This window comes from Euprymna scolopes, chromosome 7 (genome assembly GCF_053919585.1).
Source record: "Euprymna scolopes isolate OS-2025 chromosome 7, ASM5391958v1, whole genome shotgun sequence".
NCBI lineage: Eukaryota > Metazoa > Mollusca > Cephalopoda > Sepiida > Sepiolidae > Euprymna > Euprymna scolopes.
Window position 1 is genome coordinate 84816140 of NC_136488.1, and position 25254 is coordinate 84841393.

Below are 25254 nucleotides of genomic sequence, written 5' to 3' on the forward strand. Positions count from 1 at the left end.
TATAAATTTTCCTTTACTTTTAATTCTTTGCTATTACTAAATTTTCGTTCTTTCGGTAATTTTCTTTCCTTCATTCCATTTTCTATCTTTTCGCAACATCGAAAATCAGACATGTATCTAACCTTGCCTTTATTGAGAGGCAAGTCAATAAGGACTATTTAAAACATATATGCATACGGAAATTAATATGCTAATAATTTATGAGGGTTGTTCCAAAAGTAAAGCCTCCTATTTTTTTTTTAACTACAAAAGATTGAAGAACTACGAAAACGGGAGTGGCACCATTGAAACCGGCGAACTTTTTGTGTTTCAGAATTTTTTTTTACACATAGTCACCACCATTCTCGACGCACGTTTGCCAGCGATGAACGATGGCCGTGCGTGGGCGTCCGAAGCGAACATTGTCATACGAAGGTCTTTCAAAAGGTAAAGCCTTCTATTGGTTTTTAACTACAAAATGTTGAAGAGCTATGAAAACGCGAGTAGTACCATAAAACGAGCGATGTTTTCGCCCAGAATTTATTTTTCTACTAAGACATATCCATTTTAATGCATTTTTGTCAGGACTTCAATGGCGTATTCTCTGCTTCTTATACACGTCCATGACGGAGGTGGCTTTCTTAAAGTCCCACACTGCCAATATCTGCAACATGGCTATAAAAATTTCAGGTCATCAATGCATCAATTCAGTCAACATAAACATGCTATTTCTAATATCTTCTGATCTATTCGGGCGGAATAAAAAGCAAGAGGCGTTAAATTTAGAAAGCTCCTATCATATAAAAATCATTCATTTACAGCATGAATAATTTTTGTTTTACTCCGGTTCAATAATGACCAAAGCAATATAATATTAAAAAAAACGTTTTCTTACAAATAGTAAAAAAAGTACTTTTATTTACTAGCGCGTTTTGTTATACGCTTGCTTTTAATTAAAAAGAACAGCTACATCTTCAGAACATTTTAGTGATGTTAAAGAAAAGAACAATGGCAAACGAATTTGGCACAGCTGCTAATAACACCCTATAATACGCTGCATTATTGGAACCAGTTTTTTTTTTTTGCGGTAAATTGGCAAATATTAAATTGTTTTCTGATTTTGCAGTAAAAATATATTATTACGTTTTTATTAGATTTTTATGTGGAAATTTAAATCACTGTTTTATTTAGAAACTAGCGGAGGAACCCGGCGTTGCCCGCTTGTGGAGAGGTTTTATGGTAAGGGTAGTGAGCAACCGAGTCCTAAAAAAAAAAGAAAATAGATAGCAGCGTGTGAAAAAAAAAAAAAAAAAAAAAAATTAACCGACCCCCTAAAAAATGAAAATGGCAGCGAGTACCCGTGCGAGCGCAAAAAAAAACTAAACAAAAACAAATAGCCGCAGTAGCCAGGTATGAACCTGTAACGCTAAGAAGAAAAGGAAATGAACGGCTTAGTCGCCGCGTCCACCGCGACAAAGTACGTCGCTACCGTTCAAAGTAAGCTTATTCATTGCAATGCGTATGATGACTTTGCAAAAATGTCAGCGAAAAAAAAAAAAAAAAAAAAAACTGACCCCTCCGCGTAAAAATGGCCCAGTTGACGGTCAAATAATTAATTTTTTTGGCCACTTTTGGATATTTGTCGTCCGAGAGGCTGCTCTTTCTAACATACCAATTTTGTCATTGTTCGTCGCGTGTGTCAAAAGTTTTTGGCAGATATACAAACACACACACCTTTTGCCTTTCATATATATATATATATATATATATATATATATATATATATATATATATATATATATATATATAGAGAGAGAGAGAGATAGCGTGAAATATATTAAAGCTTTATAATTTGACAATGAATTCTTTTCTTAAATTCTTTTAGTTCGAATTGTATTTAATTCACAAATTATATAGTTAGTGTCTTTTTAAGTATAAGAATTTCGTATTTCTGTTTATATCCATACAATGTTTGCTTGTAGAGGGAAACACTTTTATTTCATTAAGATCGTGGACTTACGCTTCATAATAATGTTGTATCCAATGGAATAATCCTATCGAAAAAATGTCTTTACTACATGTATTTTATATTTTCTAGAAAATGTGTTCAGATTTCTGAAATGTAATCCAACAATTTCTATTAAGGGTTATGCAGCTTATCAATGCAATAATAACCATAGGATGAAATAGAGTTGAGGAACCTCATAATACACATCTTTGTAATGATGCAATAAAAAGTACAAGTCAATAGCAGATGTTTTGTTATACGCACGTATGACCGTAACATATATCAGCAAAATGATTGCATTCAACATTAAAAACACGAAAAGAGTTGATAGTCCGTAAAACAAAACAACCAAACCAAACTAAAAAAAATGTCTCCATTCATAAACTGCACAGATTCACACTTTGTATATATTGTCAAAGTCAATTTGTCATTGTATAACATGAATATCTATTTCAGGCAGGCAATTATTATGCGGGTGTTGCGTGCTTGTCACCTAATGGAATTAGTACTCGTCATAGTCATCTGATGCCGTAAATCACTTAATATTTGATCCAGTCATTTAATGCATATCGTTGTTGGTTTCAAGAAGATAAATAAAATGATTCCTTCTCTATACCAGATGAGCAACGCAACATTTTCCGGGTTGATAAGATCACATTACATACATCAGTAGGGTAATACATTTACTAGAAATAGGAATCTATTATATAAGGAACAGTTGTTTGTGTGGATGCGTGCTGTTCAGATAAAACTTTTTAAAAAAATCTATAAAACAAGCAACAACAAATTTGGAATTTTCTTGATCGGCGTTGCACCGGATGAATATTATGAAAACTTTTGAAAAATATATCCATTCTTTAATCGGGGGGGGGATGTTGCAACTAATTGATGTAACAACTAAAGAAAAATAACTCTGATCTTTTTCAATTAATTATTTCTCTTACGCTGACTCATTCTGCAAGTAATATATAAATGTGTGTAGTTGTCTGCGTATGTATATGTCCAGAGTAAGGAATGAGGAGGATAAGGATGTACAGGAAAATATACATGTTTGATCCGGGCAACGCCAGATAGTTCTACTAGTAATGTATCTCTTTCGTCTTTGCTAATTCTGTGGTGTCTTAATACTTTCGATTTTAAAAAACATTTTGCTCTTAAAATTTATAAATAACTACATGGCGTTGCTCGGGAATCTTTTAATTCTCATTCTTGTTTCGCATTTTTATAATATTGCGTAAATATAAGAAAGGTTATCACTGATTTTAACTTTTTTGCACTGACCTCACTGCTGTATGAAGCTAAGCCGATCCATCCGCGATATTTACTTTCGTTTTACTGCACGAAGATGTGACACAAGGTATGTATGTAGAGCGAAGAGGAAAACCTAGCGTTCTCCAAGGCACATTCTGTCTATGCAAATATAGCCATGAACATGATCGTTTTACAGCGATGCCCGGTATTGCCGGGGGCAAAAGTGTAGCATATTACTGTGAAAGGTTTTAGTCTTTTCTTTGCCACTCCTCATTTTCCTTCTTCTCTCATCTTTCTTTTTCACCCAACCCATCCTCTCTCAGGTCATACACATAAATGCATACGCTCCACTTAAGAAATGAGTTTGCCTAAGGAAATAATTGTCTGAAAAAAAAAATAAAAAAACAATCCTCGTCACTAATCAAATATGTGCCAGTTTAGGGTCAGCAAATTCATACGTTTTGCAATGCTGATAAAAAATATATTTAATGCAGAATGAGAGTCTAAACATCTTATTCTAGAATAGAAAAATAATTGATTAATCAAACGAATCCCAAAATGAACGACGAATACGATAAATCATTGAAATCTGAGTATTAGATAACGAGCGAGTTTTGAAATGTATGTATAAAAATCAGCTCTGCGTTTTTGTGCGTGCGAGTGTATACGCGTTTTATTCAATCAGTTTTATTAAATAAAAAGAATGACAAAAAAATCTTTCGTCTGTGCAATAAAACGACTTTATTTTGACAACCGACGATTGTGGTTGTGGTGGAGATAGCGATAGGGGTGACGGCTTGATGGCAACTACAAAAATGCATATACACGTATCTGTCAGCGGGTGGACTCTCAGCCCGTCTTTGTGGCCTCTTGTTTATATTATCCGCATACCTATTTTCATTTGTTTAACGTTTGGCGTCATCGGTCACAATCTGGGATACAATTAAATCAAAGACCGCTCTTTTGTTCTGTTTGCTGTTTTGGGGGAAAACTTGGTCTTGTTCGTGTTGCTTCTGTTACTTCAACTCCTAGATCTGATCCTTTCCAAGCATTTCCCGATCATTATTTAATAAGAGGTCACAGTATGACCTAAGTGGATAACGGAAGTCAAGAAATGACGTCATGTCCGTACGAAGGTGGAATGATCACTTCTCTAGCTAGACAACTATCGGACGAGTAAAGCGGTAGCTCGCTCCAAAACTTGGAGATGAGGAAGGTAAGTCATAAAGTGATTCTTGTAATTATATCTGTTGTCTGTCTATTTCCTTTTCTTTGCTGTTTGTAACAATGTATAAATTTATGTCTGATAGATACAAAAACCTTCATTTAAAAAGAATAGTGTTCTGGGAATCAGGCAAGGGAAAAGGTGATACACTTGAGTCCTGAAAACGAGTGTATATATTGTAATTATACACATAACACTATAATATATTCAGTAGTTTGTACGTCACAATTGAATGAGAGAATAACATACAGACAAATCGATCTTTGTATTTTTTGTATAGACAAATAAGAATTACTTGAAATGTGTCTCTGTAAAGGTATTCTCAAGACCTATACCAGCTAAAGGAAAATGTATATAAGAATAAAGTTTAGGATAATATGGACCATAAAAAGTAACAGGAATAGCAAGAATTGCAGAAACACTACAACCAATGTTGAAATAAATGAAAAAAGAATAAGAGAAATTAACATCAAAGAGAGGATTAATATCATACATTAAACATCTGAAATATTAAAGAAAATCTTCGAGTGCGGAAACCAATCGATATAACCAGATGATACCGCTTACAGGTTAGTTGAAATAGAAATAGAACAAGAATATGGGAGGAATAATAGACGAATCCAAGAGGAACGGAAACTACCAGACACCTCAAAACCGGACCAATCAAATTGTGACACAGATTTCGGTTGGTATCAAAAATAGTGATGAAAGGTCAAGAACAATATAAAACTGAAAAGAAAAAGTACAATCCATTTCATCCTCTGGAAATGCATGGAAAGTACTGAAATCTTGAAGATGCTTTTTTCTTTGACTTAAATATTAAAAACCTGCAACTGATATCGAAAGCCGCGAAGAATATTGAAAATCTGGGGAAATTTGTTTCACTCAGACTCCAGGGAAGATAACCTATCGTTACTAGTTAATAACCACTTAAAATAACGTGTGTAAGAAATCGTAGTGGTTTAATAGGGCTGGAATAATGATAAAAACGGACATGCAATTTATAAAGTGTTAATGTTAATGAAATCGAATTAGATCTAATCGTGATTTATTGTATAATTATCGTTGACTAAATTTTAAAGCGATTGTCTTTCACAATTATAATCAGAATTTAAAAAATGAAGAAGACAGAAAGCAAGTTGGCTACAATTGTTATTTTCTTAAAGCTTCTAATGAATTGTCGTTTATCTAATTATTGGTTTTTCTACTTTTCGCTTTTCTTCATTAAACGGCTTGCTCGTTGCATAAATTCTTTTCAGTTCATCCTAGGCATTTCGGTATAGTATACTGCATTCTTTTCTCGAACTGCACGCTTGTCAGTGCTGACGTCACTTTCGGTACGTAACATATTTATTTGTACACAATATATTAACATACCTCAATTGTACAGCAACCGAGAAGGCTAGCATATTTGCCCGTCGGTTTGCCTGAAACTATTTGGACTCAGCAAGCCACTCCCTCACAGATATCCTCTGCGGACAGAAACCACACTAGATGATCTAAAAATCGGCCCTTATCAAGTACATGATATCATATGAATCCTAAACACCTCAAAAGCATGTGGACCCGATCTCATACCGGCTCTACTATAACAAAAAGGCCACTCCAGTTCTCTCCAAACTTTTCAACAAATGCCTTAATGATGAATGTTGTTTTCCTGACTTCTAGAAAACCGCTTTTGTGGTGCCAGTTTACAAGAATTCTGGTGAAAGAACTGACTCATTCAATTATCGTCTCATTAGCCTCTTCCCTCTTTTCGCCAAAATATTTGAGTTCATAATTAATCAAACTCTAGTCTACCATCTCACAGCTGCTAAACTTCTGCCCGACCAACAGTATGTGTTTAGATAAACCCGTTCTACTACATATATCCTAACTGTAATCTTAATCTCTGAACTTATGTACCATGCACTGTATAAAGCAAGGGAAGCTAGGTTGTCCTCGATGGTCGTACGTCAAAACAATATGATATAAATTATAGGAGTACCTAAGAGTTCGATCCTTAGACCTTTATTATTCCTGATATTCATAAATGACTCCCCTAATAAAATTGTCTCTGAGATGTGTATATTGCTGACGCCACCACCATGCTCTATTACACACACGAGCGGAAAACGAATGAACACGTATCTAAGGCAATGGCAGGAACCATAGAGGAAGATCCCTGGTATGTGGTGGAATGGACACAAAAATGGATGGTCACATTCAATGCTACCAAGACTTAGCTTCTTCCGTTTAATAACTACAAGAAACCTTCTAAACCACCAATAGCTATGGCTAATGATAAATTACCTGAAATACTTCGTTCAAACTTATCAGCTTGATGTTCACGGGGAACATGAGTTGGAACAGATACTTTGAGTGTATTGGCAAGACTGCTGTAAAGACGGTGGGCTCTCTCTACCGTGCTAGAAAGTTACTTACACCTGAGAGTATTCTGTACCTTTACAAGGCCACCATTCTCTCATGTATGGAGTATCGTTGCAAAATTTGGGATGGTGCATCTGCTACTAGTTTTTTTCTCTCTTTGACAAGGTTCAAAAGAGAGTCACCAGCCTGATAAGTCTCACACTATCAGCTAAAGTTCAACCGCTGTCCCATCTACGAAATGTTGTATTCCTTCTGCCTGTTTTACAAGGACTTTAATAGTAGGCGTCCCGACGAATTATAAGCCGTTGTACCTCCTCGACATAAATATCCCCGACAAACCCGACAATCAGCAAAATCCCTACAAAGTAAAAATCCCCAGATGTAAGAAAGCCTTCTACTCTAATAGTTACTTTCCTAGAACTGTCGGATTTTGGGATTCCCTAATAATGGAAGTGTAATATAAACAAACATTTTGCTGCCCAACTCCCTACATAGTACCACTGCAAATTATTTCCCAGATTATTGCACCCTACAACAAAGTGACACTGTGCCTTGTTTGGGGTGAAAATACAATAAAAATATTTTTTAACTGCTCACCTATGAAAGTTATGGACGTACACACATACATCAGCAACAACAATAACAAGTGCAGGTTCTACCACACAAAAGAGAGAGAGAGAGAGAGAGAGAGAGAGAGAGAGAGACTCGAGGTCTAGTTGTAACGGTCTGCTGGAGAGCGGTTACTATACAATATTACATAATGGAGTATCTAGATATCTTCACTGGACCATCTGTACGAGATTGAATATCCAATATAGTAGTAAGTTTTGGGAATATATATCAGAATAAACCGTTGGAAATAAGTCATACACCATCCACTATGACTATGTAAACAAAGGTAGTAAGCCTTACATAGTGATATGGGACAGCTAGAAAAAAAGTAGAAACCTTAGTTGAAGTCAGTATCCCTAATGATACTGTCTTAAACATAACTAAAATAGAGGATAACTAAGCACCAACATTTTAAAAAAGAAACTGGATCTTAGGAAAATCTCAACCATTCCAATAATCGGGTGAATGCTTTGAATCCGGTAGGATGCCCTATTCTTAACAAGTAAAAAAACAACGAGAAAAAGTTGAAAATAAAACAAAATGTAGAATAACTGGGGGGGGGGGGGTTCTTTAATTCTCACTGTGCATTTACTTCATCTTCAACAACATTCGCATTTCTGTAGTCGCAATCGTGACATGACAGCCAAAATTTCCATCCTATCTCCTGTCATTGCAAAAGTGTTCTTATTTTCTATACGAGATAAGCACCTAGAGTATTGGAATCCTGCAGTGTTTTTTCGACTAAAATTAAACTTAAACGCCTATGTGACGGATATCGAAAAAATCGGAGATTTGCTGTCACTCAGACTCCACGGAAATACCACCTGTATTTGCCAGTGAATGATTATTAAAAATGACTTGTGTGAAAACTTCTAGTGAGTAAAAAAAGGGTAAAATAGTAATAAAACAGAAAAGCAATTTATAAAATGCTAATGAAAGCGGACGTGGTCTGATCGTGATTTATTGTATAATTGTCGTTGACTAATTTTTAAAACGATTGTATTTGACAATTTAATTCGAACTTAAAAAAGGAATTTCTATAAAGGTAAATAGACCATCCATTATGATTATGTAAACAAAGAATGACTGGAATGAACAATTGGAAATAATGCATACACATTGATAATGGTAGTGACTATGTAGAAAAATTAATTCTGTATAATAAAAAATGTTGTTTGTTTTTTTTTATATTTGTATCGATTCGGTCTTCGTAGCTATTCAAACTTTTTAATTAAAAATTAGGAGGCATTACTTTTGGATTCCCCCTGATATATATATATATATATATATATATATATATATATATATATATATATATATATATATATATATTAGCAAGGAGACCCGACGGTGTTCAGGATTGAATAAGAATGTTCTACCCTTTCATGCTTTATTGTCATCGAAATCAGTGAAATTGCCCATTTTAAAACAACTCTATTAATTGTATGGAACAACTAGCATTGGACTCCATGTATGATGGTCTAATAGTGCTATGAACAGAAACATTCCTTTTGAACGTACTCCTGTCTCATGAAAGAATTTACAGTTCATTTTACAAGCTGGAGATTTCTGCTTGTCCGGTGATAAAACTTCTAAAATGCATTTATGATGTTAGTGCAAAATTTTGGTTAAAATCAAACTTCCTTCTCTAATCGGATTTCTTCGATTATCGATTCTTGATACGATTCAGACGCACTCCGATACAAACCTACGTAAAACTCTTCCAGATGCATTAGTTACGTTCGCGTGAAATTTCAAATCAATCGGTCTAGCCGTTTCCGAGTTCATAGGGAACGAACTCACACACATATAAAGTCTCTTATATATATATATATATATATATATATATGGTAAGTTATAAAAATATATATGGAAATTAAGTTACACCCTATATTCCGCGTTTCATTCATGTTAAAATTCGTCAGGCTTGTTCTAACCTGAATGAAACGCAGAATATTCTGTGTAGCTTAATTGCCATATATATTTTTATAAGTTAATACCTAGCTCTACCTTTGTATTGAGCACTGTTGAAGTAAATACTTAAAGTTTACGCATAAAAATATACTTGCGTATATTAATTTATCTGATTAAATGAAGTAGTCTATATATCATCAAAAATTGTAATCATTAATTCAATAATTTCGTTATATAATTCGTATATAGAGCTAAAGAAATGTAAAACTAAAATGTTATTTTATATGTATATATATATATATATATATATATATATATATATATATATATATATATATATATAAGGTTAGCGTCTTTAAAAATAAGTAAATAAAAATATTATTTGTTTACGTCCAAAATAATGGCAATTTCTAATAAAAAAATAATCCCAAAAACATCCGATCTTCAAGGTGAAGACGCTAACCTCAATATCGTTTAAAAAATCAATAACAAAAAAACTACGTGAATATATAAACGATAAAAACAAAACAGTAAACCGTCTACGGCATCATAGCGTAATGGATAAGACGCTGGATACATAGGGTTCAGGGTTCGATTCCTAATAACAGTCAAGCTACGCTGAAGAGGCGTAGGGCCCCGAAACATGCATGTACGTAGATTACTGTTATATATATATATATATATATATATATATATATATATATATATATATATATATATTAAATAGAGAATGTTGTCTGTAATCAATATATATATATATATATATATATATATATATATATATATGTATATATATATATATATAATATTCATTAAAGAATTGGCTCTGTAATAATAAATACGAAATCTGCATGAATCAAAATATATTAAAGTGTAATAAATAAAATACTTTTGAAGCCAAAACAACGCATTATTGCAAAATAACCATACATTTATTTTGTTTGAAATTTATATTGAAATTCATAAATATATTTCGAAGGAAACCTTCATCTCCAGTATGACTTTCTTTCTTTTTTTTTGCCATGTTGTTGTTGGAGCAGAGAATCAGCAAGTATTTTACCACCAGGTAGCACCACCTCTCATGCTAATTAATTAATAAAATAAGTTGTACTTCGGAAGGTCACAAAAAGAAGAACCTGGAATCCGACGTATAAATGGATTATATTGAAACTAAAAAGTCAGTTGAATTTGAACATGTGAAAAAATCTGTGAAGGGTTAAACGGAAGAAATTGTAGTCCGATTTGTGAATGGGTTTACAGTTACGTACAAAATGTAAATTGAGCTTGAAAATATAGCAATATATATATCTATAAGTTATCTGTTTAGGATATTGAATGCATAAAAAGAAGAAAAAGGGGAAGGAAAACAGAAAATAAAAGAAATAGAAACGGAAGAAGAATGGTGACCGAAAAAATACTTACTGTCACTATGGAATGGAGGTTAGGTAAGGTCAGTGTTGGATTGACACTTCTCATGTAGGGAGCTCTAACCCCCAACCGGGAAAGCTTGTCGATGGTAGGCGTAACATTTCGTGATAAGTAATCAGAACGGAAACCACCAATTGATATGAGAATTAGAGGCGTTGTTTCGAAGCTGAAAAATAAAATGAAATGAATTTAAACTATGAAAATCACATATACAAGCAAAGATAGGTGTTCGCCATTTTCTGAATTCCTTACTCATCCCCCCCTCTCTCTCTCTTTCTTGTACTATATATATATATATATATATATATATATATATATATATATATACAGATACTGTCAAGAATTGTAGGTGTCAACGGAACTAAAGGAATAAATTGTAAGATGGTAAACATAATAAAATTTGGAATATAGACTTTTGTCATTTATTTGTATATATATGTATATATATATATATATATATATATATATATATATATATATATATCAGATCTTGTCTGTGTGTTTGTGAAACGGATTCACGAAACTCCTCTCTAAATGCTTGGTCTACAGACTTGAAACTTGATATATAGGAGATTTGAACTTGTGGAACAAATTCGATTCCGTTTTTAGCCGGTAAAAATAGGTGGTAAGGGGTCAAAATAAAACTTCGCAGGAGTAAATCGACTGGACCTATTTTTCCCTGCGTGCAAAAGTATACATTTATACGTTTTTTTTTTTTTTTTTTTTTTTTTTTACACAGTGGTCACCACTTATCAAGGCCCGGAAGCCACTCAGGGATAAGGGTTATTACAAGTACATTACGTTAGTGTGGAGATTTGATTAAGTGTTTACTTAAGGGGGGGGCGGTTCATTAGGAATTTGTTAACGTTGGACTTGAACATATCCAAGTTGTAATCAGGCAGACGGAACAGAGTTCCACAGGCGTGCAGTTCTAAGAAAGAAGCTTTGTTCATGGAATCTACGTTTTGATTTAGGCACAGATAAATAGTGGGGGGAATTTTTCACAGTGGATTTGGCTAGACGGGTATTTTTCGTGAAAGATTGGCAAGGGGGGACCAGAGATTGGAGTTCAGACGAGCACCTGCCATGGAAATAACGATAAAACAAGGATAGGCTCGCAACGTCTCTTCTGTGGGAGAGAGGTTGCAGAGTTAATCTTTCATGGGCATAGTCCCTTATGTCCAAGTGGAAATATGCTATGGTAGGGGTGAACGCGAGTAAAAAAAAAATAAATAAAACTCTGTAGACACCGTTTCCATTTACTCTTTCTTTTTGCAAAGTTCCGAGTAACTTGAATGAAAGCAGCAAGATAACCTTTTTAAAAAAAATCTAATGTAATCAAGAATCGAGTGTGATTTATTTATCAGGAAATAAAACAAGATGATCACTTTGCTCAAAACCGACATTTACAGCCACTTAAAAATGAATAGAGTAGAGTAGGTACCAGACTATATATATAACTATTTCATTTATTCACATAAATTTACTATACGAAAGTATAGATTTATGCGTAAACTTTAAGTATTTACTTCAAAAGTGCTCAATACGTAGGTAGAGCTAGTTAGTAATTTACAAAATATATATGGCGACCAAGCCACACTGAACACTCTGCGTTTCATCCAACTATAGGATTCGTCAGGCGCATAAGCCTGACGAATCCTATAGTTGGATGAAACGCAGAACACTCAGTGCAGCTCAATCGCCATATATATTTTATAAATTACTATATATATATATATATATATATATATATATATATATATATATATATATATATATATATATATATATAAATTTAACTTGAAAATCATATATAAGTTAAATGGTATTTTTAAATTTTTAGGTACCAGTAGAAAAGTTGAAAAACCTCCAGTGCATATTCAGAATTTGCACTTATGGCAGCAATTAGAAGTACAGAAAATACAGTAAAGTCTGTATGATGTACGTACCAGTCACGGAATGGAGATTGCATACATACATAAAATAAAATACATAAAATAAAAATCATGTAATTTGATAAAGTAATTTTTTTATATTCAAGAAAATCAACTTTTATGAGTAAGCAAGTAGTGTTTTTAACAGCCATGATTAAATCTGATAAAATAAAGGAGAGACACTGAAAATTGAAGTGTTGAGGTCAAAATCAGTCCTTTGTTCAATACAATTAAAAAAAAATAAAATAAAATAAAAAATACTTGATCAATTTGTGATTTTGGGAATATTACATTTTTGTTCCGTGACGAGAACATATCTCAAAGACTCTTTTTTTTTTTTTAAATAAGTGCAATTCTGATCTGAACCCGCACCAAACACCCCTCTGTTAAGAATGGGGTTCTAAACATTTTTTTCACCATGGTATCTTTGCATAAGTATTGAACCGGTAAATGAAGGTGTCCAATCCCAGCATCTGAAAACAGAAAACGTTAAATAGTCCAGTAGCACTAATTTCCCAACTATTTCCTTTAAAATCATTTATAGCGCTGTACTTATGCAGAAATTGGAAATCTAAAAAGGAAGTCTTATCCTGCATAAATACTTATATTGTTATGATTAACATCTACCAAAATGAAAGTTTAAAAACAATATGGTAAACCAGAACAGTACCCAACTTAGTGAACAAATGGTGTTTGGTCAGATTTAGTTTCTAACATTAAAGAATTTCTGTTTTGGATCTCTTACTCTTCTGGTTTGCCAAGTTTTGTACTAATCTTTTTTTTATTAAATTGTTAGATTTTTTTTTTTTTTTTTTTTTTACACAGTGATCACCACTTATCAAGGCCCGGAAGCCACTCAGGGATAAGGGTTATTGTAAGTACATCACGTTAGTGAGGAGATTTTATGAAGTATTTAATTAGGGGGGCGGCTCATTAGGAATTTGTTAACATTAGACTTGAAGGCATCCAAGTTGTAGTCCGGAGGGAAGCAGGCAGACGGAACAGAGTTCCACAGGCGTGCAGTTCTAAGAAAGAAGCTTTGCTCATGAAATCCGCGTTTTGATTTAGGCACAGATATAGAGTGGGGGAAATTTTTCACAGTGGATTCAGCTAGACGGGTGTTTTTCGTGAAAGATTGGCGAGGGGGCACCAGGGATTGGAGTTCAGACGAGCACCTGCCATGAAAATAACGATAAAACAAGGATAGGCTCGCAACGTCTCTTCTGTGGGAGAGGGGTTGCAGGGTAGAGAAAAGGGCATCCCCCACTAAACCACGAAGTCTATTTTGTACTCTGTCAATGTCGTTGATATCGCTTAAGTTTTTACGTTGTCTTTTCCATCCGCCGATAGATCCAAAGAGTTTTGGTTTCAATCTAGCTGATTGAATCCACGTCATTTCTGAACTTTCGAAATCAGTATTATATATTGAGTAGAATATTATAAATAGAGACTTGGTTTTATAATACAAAATACGAAATCTACATGAATAAAAATATTATATGTACTCATATTTTATGACAATGCCACGCCGGAGACAACTACTATACATTGAGTATCAATAAAGAATTGGCTTTCTAATAATAAATACGAAATCTGTGTAAACGACAATATTATATTTAAGTGTATTTTACAACTGGCAAACTCTGGGCGGCCTAGTAGTAGTAGTAGTAGTAATAGTAGTAGTAGTCGTATATATATATATATATTAATATATATATATTCTTGCCTGATGATATCTAAGATGATTGAAACGGTCTGCACATCGTAGCAAGATATGACTGTATATACATAAAAAAAATATATAACTTGCTCTCTTACGATTGAGCACTATTTTTTTCTTGTTGAAATTCAATTATTTTTTTTTCTTGTTGAAATTATATATATGGCTAAATAGTTTATATATATATATATATATATATATATATATATATATATATATATATATACACTAAAAAGAAAAATTATAACCATCCATAATAAATATTTTGCTAAATATATTCCTCTGAGGAGATGAGCGTTATATAGAAAATCTATGGATTAACGAAAACACTTTAAATGCCTTGTTCAAATAATGCATTTTTGTTATGAATATTCTATATTTTACTTCAAAAATTTAAATATGAAATTTGCAATTTTTACTTTGCTCTATCTAGTATATTGAGCGATTTTATTTGACCGGGATTGTCTTATATAAAATATTTCCGCCCAACAATATTTTGTGTGACTCTGAACCACAAGGTAAATTAATCTGTGATTAAATTCATCTAGTTATTCATATATATATATATATATATATATATATATATATATATATATATATATATATATAGAGAGAGAGAGAGAGAGAGAGAGAGAGAGAAAATAAATGACAAAAAGTTATATTCCAAAATTCATGATGTTGATCATCTTATAATTTATTCTTTTAATTCTGTTGACTTATACAAGTCTTGACAGTATCTGTTTCGTAGCGCAAAATCAATAGCTTAATTACTATATCAATCAGTGAATATATTATGCCCTTAACTCATCAGAAGAAGTAGCAATGATTAATCCGTCAAAAAGAATTGAAATGTGATTTGACATGGTAATATATATATATATATATATATATATATATATATATATATATATATATATATATATATACTAGCATTTCAGCCCGGCGTTGCGCAGGCTTTTGGAGGTATGTGTTGAGCAAAAAAAAGAAAAAAATGTAGTAGTAGGAAGGCAGGCTCGAACCCGTACCGCGAAGGAAGAAAAGAACGGGGAAAAACATGACGTCTTTGCTGTTACGACCACCGCCAAACCGGAAGTGACGTAGGTTTGAATTAGGGCTAGACAATCGAGACAAGGGGATGACTTTCGAAAATATCGGCGAAATATTTCGAGTCTGTAGACTTAAAATTGACAGAGTTGTTGCGCAAGGAAATGTACACAGACACACTAACACACACAGACAGACAGACACTTTCACTTTTATAGATATATAGATATATAAAATTTTATACATCAAAACCAGTTAGAAATATTATATAATTTAAACCTATACGGGAATAAAAATCTAGAATATCTTTACCTGTAAAACAAAGATGGCAACTTAAACTTGCGATGTGAATTTTTTTATATGCTTCATTTTCAACATGGTAATGTTTATGTTTTTCTATGAAAAATTCGCGCGTGTGTGTGTGTGTGTGTGTGTGTGCCTGGTAAATCTATATATCTATAAAAGAAATTGTCTGTCTGTGTCTGTGTCTGTGTGTGTACATTTCCCTACCAAGCTACTCTCTCAATTTTCAGTCTACAGTCTCGAGATTTGACAGAAGGAGTATTAAGATTTGTGAAAATCTTTTTAATCCGTTTTCGGCACGAAATATGGCTGTCAAGGGATCAAAGTCCAACGATTTGACATTTGAAAACTCTACCAAACTCCCCCGCCAATTTTTGGTCTATGCACTTGAAATTTTAGATGTAGATTACTTGGACATGGATCCAACTGTTTTTTTTATTTAGTTGAGCCCAAAACAATGAATGTTAAGAGGTCAAAATTGGGGTAAAAGTTAAAAGAATTGACCGCTGCGATCTCTACCGAATTACTCAGCCAATTTTATGTCTAAAGATTTGGAATTTTATATAAAGTATATTCAGACATAGAGCAAGGTGTTTTGTCGGTTTTTGGCCGGAAATTTGAGTGCCAAGGGGTAAAATTTCCAAGGATTTTACCTTTACGGTCTCTAGTAAGCTATTTAGCCAATTTTGGGTCTAAACATTTGAAATTTTACATAACAAGTATTCAGACATGCATCAAGCATTTAAATAAGGTTTTGGGCGAGAATTTGGCTCCCAAAAGGTCAGAGTTGAAAGAGTTGACCTTTGCAGACTCTACTAAACTCCTCCGGAAATTTTGGGTCTAAGCACTTGAAATTTTAGATGCAAGTTACTTGGACAAGACTGAAGAAGGCCAGAGGATGAGCTTCCCGAAATATATATACATATGCACGTAAAGTTATGAACAGTACATGAGGTCCGAGCAAAGCCGGGCTGAACTGCTAGTATATACATAGATACACACACACACACACACACACACACACACACACACACACACACACATATATATATATGTAGTTTTTGTTGTTGATTTTTTACATGATATTAAGGTTAACGTCTCCGACTCAGAGATCCGGTGTTCTTAGAAAGTCGCCCAATTTTTTATTTTGACGTATTTTTTATTTATTTATTTATTATTTAAAAAAAAAAAACAGTAATCTACGGACGCGTGTTTCGGAGTCCTACTCCTCTTCAGCGTAGCTTGACTGTCATTGGGATTCAGATCCCAGACCATACGTATTTATGTATTTCAGTCCAGCGCCCTAACCCATACCATAGACAATTTACTGTTTAATTTTTATCGTTCATCTGTTTACGTAGTTTTTGTTGTCGATTTTTTAAACGATATTAAGGTTAACGTCTCCGCCTCGGAGTCCGGTGTTCTTCTTAAAATATAAATATATATCGTTTCTTATCGAGCACTTTTAGGTGAATTAAGTCGGTCAATTTTGCACATGCATAGATCATCATATAATGATTAGATCACTCTGACTGGCGTAAAAACATTTAAAAATAAAATGTTTAATTTCAACCTTATTTCACGCGGTTAATGGTAGCCGAATGGATACGGTCCTTGTTAATCATGCCAAGATGACTTGTGTCGCCGGGTTCGAATCTATCGACTCGTATTAATCGTGACACGCTGCACTGAATATTACCGAAAGGATGAAACACTAGTGTCTGTAGGTATTTAATTATTTTAGTAAATAATTATATATATATATATATATATATATATATATATATAATATATATATATATATATAAATAACTATAAAATTTTTGAATTATCCTGGCGACCTTACTTATAGTATATTTAAGTATATTTGCTTTGGTAGAACGCAAACCGCAATTTTGAAGACTCGTGGCACAGTGGATAGAGGCGTTGAGTCTCTATGGTTCCATTGTCTGAAAATAGCGATACTAATTATACCCAAAGCAGGCCAGAGGGTTAATTGGCCAAAACGTGGTGAGAGAACAACTATGGAAGGCAGTAATTACTGAGGATAAGTTACAAGACTTAGCATTCCTATACCGTCGCGATTACTCACCTGAAGAAGGCCAGAGGATGAGTTAGCCGAAACGTAGTGAAACAACAACTATGAATATGAGGATAACAGTCCGCAAATAAATAAATATGTTCCGATCTATTTCTAATTTGCAAGTGTGTGTGTGTGTGTGTGTGTGTGTGTGTGTGTGTGTGTGTTAGGCTGAAAAAATCGTTTGTACTTTAGGAAGGGAAAACTCAAATATCAAGTTTAGGAACATAACCGAGTATATGAAATTCATTTTTCCCGATCGATTTGAAAGTCTTAAAAATATTTGCAATTTGTCAGGTTGTCAAACGGTAATCTTGTTCAATTACGACTTTCAATTCGTCATTTTCGATCATCTTTGGATATTCAGAGGGGAGAAAAGCTCTAAGAGAAAAATCCATTTTCGGAATCGATCAAACTATTTCTGGCATACCCGTTCATTAACAGCATTTTATTTATACATATGACATGTCTTTATGCAGGTTTCTCTCGATTTTTGTAATAAAAAATCAGATGTTGGTAGTGCATTGTCTGTATCTTCAATTTCAAAGCCTGATATTTAACCAAAAATGTAAGAACTTCTCTGCTCGAAAACTTATTACACGCTGACGTCCACATACTCGTAATACCAATACAAATACAGGATTTGAAGAATAGGAATATAAAACGATCGTTTAGTAGGTTAGAAGAATGACATTCAAAAGACAAACGAAAGTTTTGGCCAACCCGATATACATGGCTAGGTTAAGACTAACTTAATCGTAAGAACACAATAACTCAAAGAACAAACATCTCCATATTTGGATTTACTTCAATCGGCAAAAAGATAAAATCAGCTGCGAGGGTTCATGACAGTAAGTAAATGGACTCAAGAAGGAGAGATATCTGTAATAGTTTTCATATAGCTAATTATATACATTACTTAATTAATTTATGTACAAAAACCCATCATAGAATCATTAAAAACCATTTATTTTCTGATCAGTTTAGAACCAGAAACAGTTTGATATGCAAATTATTTTAAAAAGTGAATATAGACGTTATAAACGTACCTCTGTTTTGTATTAGTTTTGTAGCAAAAGAGATGAAAACGAAAACTCGCCACCTGCAAGGCGTATAAGATACGTCGTGTGTGCCACGACACTTTTTTCAGACAAAAAAAGACACCCGTGTTGATAAAAGCAGGTTTTATAGTTTTATTTGGTACAACCTTCTTCAAGAGTCAATTTCCCTGTTCCCTTGCAAACGTCGTGTCATTCTTCTCTCTTGAAGCTGTTCACCTACTAAAGGGTTTCATCCACTATCACCACCCATTGATACCAGTTTCTTGCAGAAATGCGAATGGGTCTCGTGACTTCTAACCTGCACACACGCATACACGACATTAACTACATTTTTATCGTTCATATACCAGCACCAGAGGCTTAAGATAGAATTGCATCTGCAACACAAAGCTTCCGAGGGAATACATCATCATCAGCAATACATACTTGACACTTCAACTGTGGCAAAAGCTGTGAAAATGAGGGCTTACCGTTAAAACGACCTAGGTGTGCGTGTGTGCTTTGCCATCGCTGCGAAGTTAGGATAAGAAAAGAATTCCAAGATGGAGCCGACGGCGTTTTGTAATGGTATGATCTCGAAAACTCTCGCAAAATCTTGTGCATATATGCAAATCAGTTGGTCTTCGACAACTATAAATTCAGGCCGTTTTGGAAGGCAAGGGGGAGGAAAGAACGGCCGGTTGGTAATTGTGTACGCTGGATCGTGTTGGTGGCGTGTCACCGTGTCTGTGTGTGTACTGATCGAACCGCTTTCCTGTCCCTTGCACTTTGGGCTTTGAATTGGTTTACATTGGACTTGCACATTGGACTTTGAATTGGTTCACATTGGACTTGCACATTGGACTTTGAATTTGTTTAGATTGGACTTCAACTTCATGCATCACAGATCTCAGTTTCTTATTCAGTAAAATTACTTTCAGCTACGAAATACGTGTTATCAATCATCTGATAACAATATAAAGAGACTTATCCTGTATAACTTTCATATCCACAAGCTTTTTACATACATGGGTCTGACTACTACTACTACTACTACTACTACTACTACTACTGGTAATAAATGTTTTCTTTCTATATTCACTGTAATTCGAACTATATATAATTTTAAAACTCAGATCAGCTTGCTTACTTGGGCATTTAAACCGTCCACCCGGTTTGTAACTTCTGGTTTCAAAATATTCCTCTGCTTACCTAGTTCATGGGCGCCCTGCCTTAAGTCCAATATTAAAACACTCTGCTGCTATTCAAAGCATACATAAGGTCAACATGTTTTTGTTTTAATTTATTCCTTATAAATAAATGTAATTTAACCTCCTTGAGTTAAAAAAAAAAACTGATTTAAAAACAAATATACAATATATAACTAAAATCATATTTATAACCATATTTTAATGCTTTTAGTAGCGCTCCTGTGGATTCTGAGGATTTATTTTTTCTAGGCCTTACTTATAAAATATTTTCTCCTCAAGATGGGGGAAGGTAGAAATTTAGTTTTAGCAGTGCTTTTATTAGGGTCTCCTAAATTTAAAACAGTCGTGCTTTGGAGGCTGCTTGAGTTTTACTTTTCTCACTCATCACTTAAAAAAAAATGTTTTCTCAAGATAATAAAAGACAATATAATCTCCAAATCACTTTTTATTTTGGACATTTTTCAGATTTCTTTTTTAAAGGTCAACGGGTAGACTAGTAATAATTAAAACCTTGCGTTTTTTCTTTACAACATTTCGTACTATATAACATTAATTATGTTCAGATTTAATTTAATGACGCGTAATTTCTCTCTCTCTCTCTTTACATATATACACACATATATATGTATATATATGTATGTATGTGTGTGTGTGTACATATATATATACAGAATGAATCCTAAGTCACTCCCTATTCTAAAATAACTATAATTTAATCAAATACTGTAACATGTTACGTAATGTGTGATAATTAAATCTATGCTTTTGTTTTTTTTTCCAGATCTGTTATATGAATTTTTATTTCAATCTTGTTAATTTGTTTGAAATTTCAAAAATGGTTGACGTCGCACTGTACAGGAAAATGAAAAGATGAAATCAGTTGATGCGGTTCATGGTCGATTTAAAAAGCTGATGACGAATGGTGGTGTCCAAATTGAATTTTAAATTAAAGTCCATGTAATATGCTTTCTTCTCATATTCATTAATTGGAGAGATTATACTTAAAAGATATAAGTTTAGTTTTTAGAGAATGTAATGTAATGTATGTTCTGTTGTCCATCTTTCTTAGTTTTATAACCATTTTTTAGGATGTAGTATATGTTGGATTGTAAAATGCGTTAATAAATACTGTCTTGAAAGCACTTGTCAATTCTGGATCATCGATTTCGTTTATATTAATTTCATATTGATTGTATTCTTGGTGAATAGACGCGATTCTGTTATGCCCTTATATCAATGCTTGTACTATGACAGCTTTCGCATAACAATTAAACGTCCCGGATGTAAGCGTGACATACAAAAGAACACACACCCTGTCGTATTAGTATATATATATATATATATATATATATATATATATATATATATATATATATATATATATATATATATAGATACATAGATAGATAGATAGATAATTCAGGTATAGGTTACATGCACAGAGTAGATAATCAGAGAAGCCTTACTGCGCCTATATAAGTACTTTAATAAATAGAGGTGTTTAATATGTATAAATATTTTTAGTTATACAAATATTATTTGGCTATGCATTTGCAAAACATTTTTCAGCCAAGGCCATAGAGCAGGTAGACCTCTTTAAGGTCAACGGTTTTTGTTTACAACTTCATTAATACGTAATCAACTTATAAAACTAATTTAGATTAGCTAAAATATTACCCTTCAAGCCTGTATTTTTTATCTATTTGTTTGTCTTTTATTACTTTTTGCATTTAAACAGATTCTGAGCTGAATCATCAAGAGTTAAAAGCAGACAGACATACACGCTATTAACTTCAATATCTGGTCGTCACATACGCACGATCGCAACGCTAGCGTTCACGCTCTGTCCGAAGCAAACAAGATATAAAGTAATGAAGGAATATATCTTAAAATAAATCACTAGTTACCTTTTTAGCTACACAAATGCAAACACACACGCCACACACACACACGCGCGTGCGCACACACACATACTTCATTTAATCACATAAATTAATATACGAAGATATAAGTTTATGCGTAAATTTTCAGTATTTACTTCAAAAGTGCTCAATACATAAGTAGAGCTAGGTAGTAAGTTATAAAAATATATATGGCATATAAGCCTGACAAACTCCCACGGGAATTAAACGCGGGATATTTTGTAGTTTAATTGCCATATATATTTTCATAACTTACTATATATATATATATATATATATATATATATATATATATATATATATATATATATATATATATATGGTAAGGTCTAAAATATATATGACGATTAAGTAACACTGAATATTCCGTTATCATCCACTCTAGGATTCTTCAAGCTTATGCAATGATATATAATATGTATAGAAATCTCATCGGAAACAGTTCTCCCGTAACAAATTTTTGGCATAAACTAGGCTATAAAATAACTTAAAACTGTCATACAGTTATTGCAAACAACTTAAATATGTTAATTCAAGCACACAATAAGAAAATACTAAAGTTTTAGAAAAAATATAAAAACAAGATTCTTAAAAGTATAATTAATAGAGCAACAATAAAATATCACTAATAACAACACTAACATAACCACTAAAAATATTAATATCTCGAACATTAATAACAACTACCCAAATAGAAATAAAATAAATCAATAATTAAAAGAAAAACTGTAACTGTAGAAATCGTTCAAATTGTCTACTAAAAAATAACTGACTAGCTAAAGGAATTGTTTACTAATCTATAATCTCTATATAAATAAAATGAACTCATTTTTTCCCGTCTGATTTTGACCTTAATAGGATTAAAAATCAAGATATTTCATGCAAATATAATATGCACAAACGGCAGAACAATATCTGAGGTGTGTTATAGGCTTATTATTTCTCAAATTCCTCGATAATCTTAGATTTCTATACTTTTTCTGATGAGAAGTCACGGCCAAAATCGGTTAAGATCAATGGAAGTGGTAAAATATTTTCTCTCTAATAAATTCCTCCTCCCCCTGCCACCACTTAACACCGTTTGGGGATCGTTCACAAGGAACAGTTGAGAAGAGAACACCGGTTTTGCTTCGTAGTTTTTTCATGTGAAGTTATTTAAAATCACTAAACTAAGCTGCAGTGCTCTGTGGCGTAGTGGTTAGCGTGCTGGACAATTTACATTATATTTTCACGTTCGCGCCGACCTACCGTAGTCATTTTTTTTTTTTCCTAAACAACTGGAATGGACTTTTCTTGGTGGCCGAACTGTTAACGTTGCAGATGTTTTTTTTTTTGTTTTTTTTCACACTTTATTTTCCTACTTTTACTCATGACTCCGGGTTTGATCCTTCCTACTTACCTACCATAACATTTTTTAAAACTCCCCCCCCCCGTCCCGGAAACAAACACTCGGGCAACGCCGGGTACCCCCGCTAGTATTTAATAGAGAAAAGCCGAATCAAAATATATTACAAAGGCATAACTTCTTAGATGTTAAATTCAGGTGTAACAACCAAGAATGCATATTCAGAAACATAAAAAGCTGATGAAAACAATCAATAGCGGATCATTGCTGATAACTAAAAGAAATCGAAATCTCCTAAATAATATTTTTGAAAATAGTACGTTGGGCCAGTATATGTAAATATTATGGCGATCCGGCCACAAAAAGCTTGAAATTTGAAGTTTTAACGATCTGAAAACTTATTAAACTGTATAAGTTCAATAGCAATGAATTGTATCCATACAAACTTTAAAAAAATAAATTATTGAAATAATATAAATACATGAAATTAAACATCTTAAGTAGAAATGAATAACAAAATAAATATTGCTAGAAAGTGTAATGAATGAGAGACCAGAGCCCTGTCATGCATATGGCCCAGGCAATTGGTTCCACGTTTTAAGACTGGAATAACTACCGCCTCCAGAATCTTTTAGACCGAGAAAATTGGTACTACTATCACAATTCCTCCCAGAAAGACATGATATATATATATATATATATATATATATATATAATTTTTTTAATTCTAGGTTAGAAATATTCAAAGATAAAAATGAATTTTGTGAGGTTTATAGAAGAGTGCTCAATAATAAAGAGGAAGATGTGCCTTTATTTATATTCAAATATCCATTCAAATATCCATTATTTTAATGCTGTTCCACAATTAAAATCATGTTTCTGTTCAATTAATTATAACAATAACTAAAAGTATCTAATCACTAGGGCTTAGACAACAGCATATTCTTTTCATTGTTTTGACTTTTGAGTATATATCCGACAAAGACACAGTTAATCACCCGAGAACCACATCACTCTATATAAAAGCATAGAAGATATCAACGGATACACACCCGAGAGTCAAAACCATGAAAAGAATATGCTGTTGTCCTAGCCCTACTCATCACACAGGCGACAAAAGTTTTTACCTTTCTTTCAAAATGTCATATTCTCAAATGAAGACAAAAAAATTAATCGTACCAAACATTGAAGCTAAGAAGGTCACGTGTTTAAACTATGAATAAGATAACGAGGAAAAGAAGAAGAGAAGGAGAGGAAAAAAGAGGATCAATCGGCGCGATCCGATTTGTCTTCAGATTAAAATGTCAAACACATCAAGACAAGACAATTTAGAGAAAGGGGTGTGTGGTTTTATATAATTTATCATTTTTACTTTATTTATTTGTGAATTTAATTTTTATAGCCGGAAACGTAGCGTTAAATATTTAGTATACTATATTTCATTTTTTCAACTTTATTATCTTAATTTTTTTTCACGTGTTCAAAAACCTAATTTTTAAAGCTAATTACATCAAAAGAGTATGAAAAGCCATAGAGATGTAAGAATAGGCTGCATCAGAACTATTATAACTCAGAGGAATGAATATTAATTTTAACCTAAATCAAAACTGTGAATTGTGATAATAAATCTTTTGGGCTCAAGGCGATAGGATGTAAACAATATGATATGTTGGTTGGTTGGTTGTTTTTGTTTTACGGCATATCAACCATTTTCAGGTTATTTAATGCCGAATCCAGTTATTTTGAAGAAAACCTTTTTAATAGAATATATATTTTTTTCAAGTCAGTTTCTATTTAATTCATAGTTGGGATCCTAACAGGTACTATCACTCCGGGTTAGAGTGTACCTGGGAGCAATGGCAATTAAA

The 25254-nt window shown here is 33.0% G+C and overlaps 1 protein-coding gene across 4 annotated transcripts in view; it reads right to left on the reverse strand.

Annotated features, from left to right (window-relative positions):
* LOC145279819 (uncharacterized) overlaps nt 1-25254 on the reverse strand; it is an 843773-nt gene that overhangs the window by 587206 nt on the left and 231313 nt on the right. For all 4 annotated transcript variants that reach the window (XM_080131190.1, XM_080131191.1, XM_080131189.1 and 1 more), the window contains exon 5: nt 10782-10953. In XM_080131190.1, the coding sequence (XP_079987316.1) occupies nt 10782-10953 (172 nt within the window). The remainder of the gene's footprint in view (nt 1-10781; nt 10954-25254) is intronic.